The sequence below is a fragment of the Antrostomus carolinensis genome, unplaced genomic scaffold (genome assembly GCF_000700745.2).
Source record: "Antrostomus carolinensis isolate BGI_N321 unplaced genomic scaffold, ASM70074v2 scaffold17380, whole genome shotgun sequence".
Lineage (NCBI taxonomy): Eukaryota > Metazoa > Chordata > Aves > Caprimulgiformes > Caprimulgidae > Antrostomus > Antrostomus carolinensis.
In genome coordinates, this window is record NW_010287887.1 from 2,468 (window position 1) to 12,513 (window position 10,046).

The window sequence follows — 10,046 nt, forward strand, 5'->3', positions numbered from 1 at the left end:
TTTTCAGGATATGAAACCAGATTTTGAGGAGCATTTATTTCTACCAGATTTCAACCTGTTGCTTAACTTTTTACTCTGGTAGCAAAATAATGATGCTATTTTAGAAGAATTCAGCTACAATATAGGTAACTTTTCTGGTGTATTTGTTATTTTAGACTTTACTCTATGAGTATAGATTGCATGACTATACCTACTAGAGTAAAAATTTAAATAAATGTCAAGAAGCATGTTAAAAAAATATGTGCAGGGTTTAGGGAGAAACATTAATGTATTCTGAAAGTGTTCTCCTCTGTACCTGATTTATAGAAGTGTAGAGCTCTTCTAAACTAAGAACATAAAAAGGTATGCTATATTGTTGACTACAGAATACTGCAAAGTTTTATTGCCATTTAAACAAAGAAGCCATAACAGTTAAATGAGCTCAGGCAATAGGTTTCAGCATCAAAAGGTGCCAGCTGTAAAGAGTTATGGCTAATTGAATATGGAACTCCTGCTTAATCAGATAACTGCTCTGCTATTTCCAAATGAAATGCCATTTCCATACTGTCTGAAAATGGCCTATTTTATTGGTAACCAGAGAAAACAATATAAACTGTAAATAACATTAAGTGCTCTGTTTACCCATTCCAGGCACTGAAGTAGCAGGGGATCCAGGGCGTCTTGGTAAAACATTTGACTGCAAAGATGGCACAACAGTTCTTTCTACGGGTCCACTAAGACCTGATGTGTCCCTCTGCAGATTAGGAGATGCTGGAACAAGTGATTTTGGAGAGCCTTGTTTAGGAGTCACAGGCTGGGGTGTAGAAGCATTTCTTTGAGCTGTGGTCCTCTGACGAATTTCTGACAAGAACATGTACATACTGAATTTAACATCTAGCATTATAAGCAAGAGATTACTAAAAGTACATTAGTATCATTATTCCAATCAGCAAATTACCGAGGTAAACAAATCCAGAAAGGTCTAAAACTAAAGACCACCATCTGCCTGGCTGAGCATGCCATAGAAAAACCCCACACAGAATACTATATTTTAATATCAATAATCATTAGCTGTTAAACACAGGATAAAATTATTCTCAAATAAAATTAGCAGATACCTACCTTATGACTCTGTTCTCTGAGGCAGAATGTTGGAGATATGAACAGCTAGATTCAAACCACAATGTACCAACAGAACTGACCACTGTTTTTACTCTATGGTTTAAACATGCTTCCAAGTATTCAGTTTTCTATGGGACCAAAAACTATTCAACGTCTGAAACATCCAGGCTAAGTGCCCAGAGTTATTAATTTTTTTTTTTTCCAGATTGGATAAATGAAACAATTCTAAAGTTAGAATAAAATTTAATGCTTCACTCAGATCCTATAGCTTTTTTCACTTTTTTCAGCAACCCTACCCAACCAAGCCATGTGCTTGGATTGTCATGAAGCAAGAATGGGCTCTGCTGGAACACTTCCTTACTTTTACCTGTTACTCCACTATCACAGTTACTATTAAATTCCTATTATGTAAAACTTAATAGGTTTCATCAGTTCTTCTTACCTGAAGCCAGAGTTCTGATTAACACCAATGGGAATATCATCCCAGTAATGTAATAAGGTTTGGATATCATATTATTCACACAAACTTGAAGTTCCATTATATTAATACATGAGTGTGTTCTCCAAAACAAGCCAGGAACAGAGCGCATGAACAGCAGTCACTATCATCTACTTCTCATTCCATCTATACCCAATCACCTCTAGGGAGCCTTTGAAATACACTATTGCAACAAATCAAACTGAAACGTAACCCTCATTTTAGGACTGCAGACATTAATATGGTTAACAAGTGACAGCTTAGTCTCTAAAAGGTACACCCCAAGAATGCTTACACATAAGGCTACAGTACCCTACAGATTCAGTGTCTAGCACCCACATTAGTTTGAACAAGTTTGCTTGTCTTCCTTCACAACAAATGGAATTTAACATCAGAATTGAACTTCGAATTCATCTCCTTGAGTTTCAAGATTAGAGAGATTTTATCTGCTGACTTTTCGTCGGCTGGAAGAGTTTCAATCCTTAGCAGGCAGTTTATAGGTCCACTTGTGACTGGTCACAGGGAGATGGGTGTGCTGAAGTCTAAAGGAATGATCACTGTCCCAGAAAGTGCAATACTACCATGCTAAGCTTCTGTATGGGCTGGAAGAGGCAGGGAGAGAGCTATATCAGCTTACACTAGCTAAAAGCAAGCTGCTGTCACTGGAGTACTAGGTCAAACATCAAAGTTCTGTTGGAAAATCACCAGCATCTAGTGCCCTGAAGTTGCAACATACATAGGTTGTGTTCTTCCCTACTCATCTGTACATATAAATAGGATTAATATACACCATAAGAAAGAATAAACACTCTTTGGTATCATGTTAGAATACTACAACTGCACAAAATCTTACTAAAAGCTTCCTATAGAGCACAACAAATTACTAGTTTTCCCCTGTCACACCTTCATGTGCATGACAACATTACTTCACTCATCATCCAAGTTAGACCACCCAATGAGTATGAATATACTGTATTTTAAATTGGTTTTAGCAAATAAAATTTGTCCCCTCACTATTTAAACTGTTCAGAACATGGAAATCAGGATGAATTTGTGAGGTAGTTGCAGAAATTCCTTTAAGACTTCCTTGATGACTTGTTTCTATTTTGAAAACTGCTCCTGTGTTGAAGGCTTTATTTTAATCAAGAATTCATTTATGATGAACCTCACCATTGACACTTCTTTGAGAGCTTTTTGTGAGAGACCTTAGCAGTAACCTTTCAAGCCTAACTACACTATAATAATTGCATCATCCTCTCCATGCCAGCTGACAAACAGGCATGACTCATCTACAAACAATATACTGATTCTGCCTCATGATTTATTTATCCATATGTTAAAGTTTGTGTTACAGCTTCCATTCATGTACCAGTTTCAAAAATCAAGCTAAAGGAACACAATTTCTCAAACCTTCTCAACCCCACACATCTTTAAAAAAAAAAAAAAAAAAGTGAAAAATACGAAACCTAACTCCACTTTATAGAATCACAGAATGTTGTGAGTTGGAAGGGACCCACAAGGATCATCGAGTCCAACTCTTGCCCTGGCATAGGTCAGTCACAAGACTGAGACCATGTGTCTGAGGGCACACATTGTCCAAATGGTTCTTGAATGTTATCAGGCTTGGTGCCATGACCACTTCCTTGGGGAGCCTGTTCCAGTGCTCCACCACCCTCTGGGTGAAGAACCTTTTCCTAATGTCCAACCTAAACCTCCCCTGGCACCTCTTCCTGCCATTTCTTCTGCTCCTATCATTGGTTGCCAGAGAAAAGAGATTGGTGCCTGCCTTGTTTCAAGGTAATTTTAAATATCTATAAAGATATTTTAATCCACTGCTAAGATTTTCTTCATTCTTTTTCTTTACAAAGGCTGCTTTATTATGGTTTTACACATAAAAATGCCAAAGATCACTTCTATAATTTCTACATATGGATGTTAATTCTATATTTTGAAGGTTGTCTTCCTATATCATGCGGTTTAAGCACATCAATTTTGGTCACTTAACAGCTCTGAGTCTCTTTTGATAGGTTACAGATATATCCACATTTATTTTGAGCCCATAATACATTATTTCTAAGCAATTTCCGTAACACCTGCAAGACCTCTGCTCCTTTTCCCTGTTCTTTCTGAAGCGTCATTTTTGGCAAGCCTCCTTTTAAAAAGACTTTCAATTTTTAAAAAGTTACTGCTACTTTAATTAGTCCTTCCCCATATTTTTGCTCCTACAAAGATGTTGAACCTAACCACTTTACAGTCAGTATTAGAGGGATGTGCTTCAGTAGTTCTCATCTCAATAAAGAGGTATGAATGGAAGACTCATTGCTGGTTTCCACTAAATTCTATCAGGTTATTCCCAAGGTTTTGGGGTGTTTTTTATTTTTCTTCCCTTCACTTAGAATTTCATTTGGTTTTCACTCTATTCTTCTCTCATACTTAAGAGAACTCACCAACACTCTACTGCTCCCTGAGTAAGAGAAGTTACAAGAACTTACACTATTAGAAAACAAGAAATGCTCTTCTTGGCAAGACCAATAGCCCATCCCTCCCATTATTTCATCTGTTCCAGTGGTTGCAGATGTTATTTAATGACAACACACAAACATGAATGCTTTCTGTTGCCTACATCTCCAATACCACCACCAGGATCCATAAATGCATTGTTATGGACGTTAGAGAGTACAGCCCTGTCTAATCAATTTAGTATCACATATGGACCCTGTTGCCCATGAACTCTTCTAACTCCTTCTAAACCTGCTGTCCACTTTCACAATAACAGCCATAATATTCTTCTGCAGTAACTGGATACGATATATACACTTCTCAAGTTGCCTTTGTTGAGACACAATGTGTTAATAACGAGCCTCTTGCAATGTTCCAGATTTCCATAAATCAGGTTCCACAAATCAGCTGAGTAATAAGTGCATCGGGTCTCAACACTAACACAATATACAGCTATTGCTGATGTAGTTTTAATTAAGTTTTGCAGTTTTCCAAGGTTTTTTCTTCCCCAAGTGATTTTTGTGTGTCTGCAAGCCAACTGTATGAAGACAGATAAATAACTTAAAAATAGAAGTTTTATTCTTCAAGCACACTGAAGTCCAAATTCTGCAGTTACTGGCACTGAACAATACAGATAAACAGACACATTACTTAACAGGGCTACCACTCACAACTGATGATTGACTATGATCTTAAAGAATATTAAGACATTGACAGTGGTGAGACAGCTGTATCTTTCATGTTTACAAGCACAACTTTTATTTCTCCCTCATTTCAAACTCCTTGATTTTTGTAGAGAAGAATATATCATTTTTAAAGAGCTACAGCACAATGGGAGTCAATATATAGTCCATGTAACTTGTTGGTTTTAGTAGCAAAGATCAACCAAGAATTTTCTTTCTTTTTCCTCATGCCTGTACACATACCACAGCTTGCAAACATCTGATATTGCATTATTTTTAATTCGGGTCATGGAGTGATCTCATGGACATTACAGCTCTGCTAACAGTTGGATTAGCGCAACGAAGGGAGCAGGTACCAACAACAGGATACTGTTGATAAATATTTATTCCACTGCCAATATATACTTACCCTATATTTTTCATATGGCCTAAGTACTGAAAAATCATATGCGCATTAACTATACCCCTCAAAACATTTCTGAATAGACAGAATTGCACTTCAATTTTCAAATTCCTTTCCTTCTGGATTTCCAGGCACTTCCTTATGCCAAACTCAAGCTTCATCTGAATCATCTGTTAAAACTACAACTATTTAATTGTGACAAAAATTGCAAAACTAGCTAAATATATATGAAAATTGAGGTACTACCAGTTGTTTTTCTGAGAAAAAGCTATTATATAATGCTGATTAAATCTCTGTACTAATTATCATGATGCAAAAGGTTCCCTTTCAACTGGTGAGTCAAAAACATACCAGCTAACTAAGCTTTCATCAGCTGCCTTGTACACAGCATTGTCCAATCTGATTACATATTGGTCATTATTTACTCTCTTTTTGAAAAGACTCAGTTACAAAAAACAAGATAATGCTTTCTGCTGCCTGGCTAGTTTATGTCGAAAGTGAGCAGAGGGAAGATTAGGAAAGCTTCAATGTTACCTTGTTAACAGGTATTTTATTATTCCCAATCATGATAATTCTACCACATATTGCATACACCAAATTACAACACAATCACATGGAGGTGTCATCTAGCTACAGTAAGTTACATACTGCACAGAACAGAAGCTAGTATTTGTTCTAGGAAGATATTATTTACTGTGAACAGCAATAACCTAGTAGTTCTTTTGACAGCTAAAAATTGAAATAATTACTGCACATACTAACAACAGGTTATTTAGAAAATAATAACAGGTTATTTGAACTATAATGCATCTACATTTCATAAGCTAAAGACAAACACAGCATGTACCCCTGAACTATAATGCATCTACACAATACAATAGTCTCAATATCCACTTTTACATAGACAAAAAGCAGCACTGATTCTAAATTGAACATGTTAGAGAATAGCTTACAAAAAGAGAAAAAAGGAAATTGTGCTGTACATGAACAAAATTATATAGAATCATAGAATCATTTAGGTTGGAAAAGACCCTTAAGATCATCAAATCCAACCATAAACCATGATAACTTACAAAATTTATTTTCCAAAATCCTTTCCAACGCTAAACTGCACTTTTACTCAGGACAAAGTCAATGGCTTACTTTAATGTGGATGCACCCAAAGAAGTGGAATAATGTTTGAATCAGAAGTGTACTTACATTCTCTCAATTATGTCCCCACTTAGAGGTCTCTGGTTCACACCACAATACAGTCTCACAGAGCAGTACTTATATCCTTCTCAAAAGAAACTAAACTGAAACATGCCCTCCACCAGGTCCATGAGACCACCTTGTAGCTAGACCTAAATAAAACCCACTAAACATATATAGTGTGGGTAAACTCTTCAGCAACAACTGTTTCACTCTACAAATCTACTCCTGTTACACCACACACATTTATTAATGTAGACCACAGCCTATAGTGGCTGGCTCTCAGAAATACTCTAACTCTCTCAGAACCTCTCCCTCACAGCCCTTGCATTAACAGTCAAACATCAACACAACATGTCATATGCTGGATCCAACTAACCTGCTTTTGACTAACTCAGAATCCGGGAAAGGACATGCTGTGCTTTGTAAGCCCAAAGACACACAAGACTAGTTAACTAAAAGACTGTGCAACTCACTTGTCACCACTGCTACTTTCACAGCCAGGGCAGAGGCAAAGGAAACAATCATATAACTCTAAGAGTTTCAAAAATGCTGGTAAGCTCTTAATGAAGCCAGGCTGACTCAAAATTTCTCACTGTCTATTTAATTTATTGCTAGTTATCTCTAGATCTCTACATAGAAACACACATTTCCAAGCAGTTTTATTCCCTGGTCAGCATTCCTTGCATTCTACAAACAGATCTGTCACCCTGCTTATGGAGTGATTTCTAACATATCTCAAGGAGAAAGATTAATGTAAAGAGTTAAAAAAAAAAAAAAAAAAAAAAGACTACCTAAACATTAAAGGTATGACAGAAAATTCTTGGCAACCACCCATGAGTTGTATTAAGATAGAGAACAGAACAGGGTGTCACAATGGCCCTTCAGCCCTAAAAAAAAAAAATATGAATGCCACAGAAATGGAATGATGGGAAAGACAGGTATGGAACAAACCAGAAGAGATAAAAGCTTTACTGCTAACGTACTGCACTGCAACTACTCACTGTCAATGTCAACAAGTAAGGATGGGCTAAAAATGTTTTCATGACAATTTGAGACTAAGCGAGAACAATAAAACAGTGGATTTGACCATGCAGCTTATAAACACCTTTGTTAGTATACCCAGGAGTTCTGCACCCATCAAAACCAGCACTCCAAGAGCAAAAACTGAGACAAATAAAAGTTTGGTTACTCATAAAAATTAGACACAATGTTGATGATTCTAATATATGCTCTATAGCAATCTATTTTATGGAAAACTACGCACATCAGATTCACCAGCCCCCACTATAAGCTGTGGTCTACATTAATAAATGTGTGTGGCGTAACAGGAGTAGATTTGTAGAGTGAAACAGTTGTTGCTGAGTTTACCTACACTATATGTGTTTAGGGGGGTTTATTTAGGTCTAGCTATAAGGTGGTCTCATGGACCTGGTGGAGGGCATCTTTCAGTTTAGTTTCTTTTGAGAAGGATATAAGTGCTGGTCTCTGAGACTGCATTGTGGGAGAGATCCTTTCAGTCTTGAACCCTGTGTTTGCAATGTAGAAGCAAGAATTCCTGGAAACACAAGCAAGTTTTTTCTATTTCTTTTATTATTTTCAGTACCATCTTTAAATGGAACTAGTGAAGAACTGTCCATTCTTTGCTCTAGAATATATCTGATTTCTGCACTAGCTTTGTGCAATCTCTCCATCCACCATATAAAAGTAGTTTAAGCACTGCATTAGGAAAGGTCTAACTAGTCAGAAACAGAATTGAAAAGCTAAGTCAATGAACATTACACTGGATTTGAAAACACCTTAGCATTCTAGAAAAACTGCAAGTATGCCCTAAGTAGTTAATTTTTTTGCTTTAGCATCAAGCAGTATTACACATCCTGCTGTCTAGAAGAGCATCAGTCTTTAGTAACAGATCCCTTGTCTGAAAAATACAGAACAGTAATGGGCATAGTCTAATAAACAGTCTATTAACCCTAAATAAAGGTCAATTGATCTAAAAATTTTATCACTGAGAGACTTCTAGAGTGGAAATTGCTAAGAAAGATGAGTATCTATGCTAAAGAGCAGCCATTTTACAGGGCTATTACCTTGTCCAGGTCTCGGGGTTGCAGATGTTCCAGCAGATGGCAGCTCAGCCTCCTGCCAATTAATTATAAATAACATTATCTGAATGTTTGGCTCTGTAATACCTCTCATATTAAATAAGTATCAATACTAAGATTCTTACCTTTGCACTTGATTCTGGATCAAACCTTTCGAGGATTAACTTCGCAGTCTTGTACGTCTCCTTCTCCATTACTTCCTCAAGCTAGAAACAAAAGTTTCCACATTCAGTAATAGAATTCTTCAAAGTATTTCCCCCCCCCATATCCTCCCATTTACAAGCAACTTATTAATGTTACCAAAAAGTGAAGCTCAGTCCAATGAACCAGTAGTATGTTCAGATACCTGCAGATTTGTTGTATTCAATGGAAATGAAATTTTGCTTTCAAAAATAGTTTCTAAACTCTAATGGGCTACTTGTATTTAACAGCTTTATTGCAAGGAAACACCAAATACTGCTAATTGTTTACATATAATGAGGAGAATAATTACATGCACCAACTTCAATAATGGAATGTGCAAAAATCTATCAGCCATCATTATTGGAAGTTATTAGACATGACAAGCGAATGACAGGCAATTCCTTAGATTTATTTCCTCATAGCACTTAATGCTATTAATTTAAGGAAGGTCGTTAGCCAAGTGCTTTACAGAATAAAGTCTCTGTGCCAATTAACTGCTGTCAGCATCGATTTTAGATTATTTATTAGCAGAAGCAATTAGCTTGCTGCAAATGCTGTGAAAACTCACTAACTAGAGAACAGCCATGGAATTTGCTCAAATTACTTTAAAGGCTGGATCCCCATCTTTACAGTGATTCAAAATGCTTTTCAGAAAAAAACTGAACATGTTAAGAATTTAAATAAAAAAAATTTACTGAGAACTATGCATACTTTAGGGAGTGTAATTAAAGCACTTCATTATTACAGTGTTTTATTTACAATGCACTCAAGTGGCTTTATAGCTAATACATGGGCTTAATTAAAAAAGTAATCACTAGTAAAGTATCATTTTAGTGGTTAACAGCCAACATCAGAAGCAGTCTAACTTTAAAATGGAGAAAGCTGAAGTTATGACAAATAACTAATATGTATAGAAATTATAATGCATTTTACAGCACCTTAAGCAGACCTTTTCTCCTAGATATGCTGACTAATGGCCACATTCAGCTAAAAGTGGGCGGTTTGTCTGTTCTTAAGTTTGCTGTTGGTATAAACTGCAAACTGGAAAGGTCAGTGGTCAAAAAATTAAGTTATCTCAAAGTCATTTATCACTGCTAAAATAACAAATGGTGCACATTAACATGACTTTTACACCATTATTTAGCTAGTGAGAAACTAAAGTTTCAGCCATTCTGCATATACAGACCTTGTAGACAGACCTTTACCTTTAGACAGACCTCAATTCCAAATAGATCAGAAGCTAAATAAAATTCACTCAATTTAATGGACACACAGTATCCATTTAACAGCTCACTCTTCCACATGCTACCAGAAGTTTAAGGCAAGGAATTTTATCCAGCCTGTTAATTAAGGACCATTGAAACGAAAGGGAGTGAAGAGGGAAGTAAAAATCAATTTCCTAAACT

General features: G+C 36.3%; 1 protein-coding gene across 1 annotated transcript in view; it reads right to left on the reverse strand.

Moving 5' to 3' along the window:
• Positions 1–621: 621 nt before the first annotated feature.
• Positions 622–10,046, reverse strand: part of LNPK (lunapark, ER junction formation factor) — a gene marked incomplete at its 3' end in the record, with an annotated part of 24,617 nt that continues 15,192 nt past the window's right edge. Inside the window, exons 6-8 of the mRNA XM_010164828.1 lie at positions 8,583–8,663; positions 8,443–8,494; positions 622–840 (exon numbers count right to left, since the gene is read on the reverse strand). Coding sequence (XP_010163130.1) covers positions 622–840; positions 8,443–8,494; positions 8,583–8,663 — 352 coding nt within the window. The remainder of the gene's footprint in view (positions 841–8,442; positions 8,495–8,582; positions 8,664–10,046) is intronic.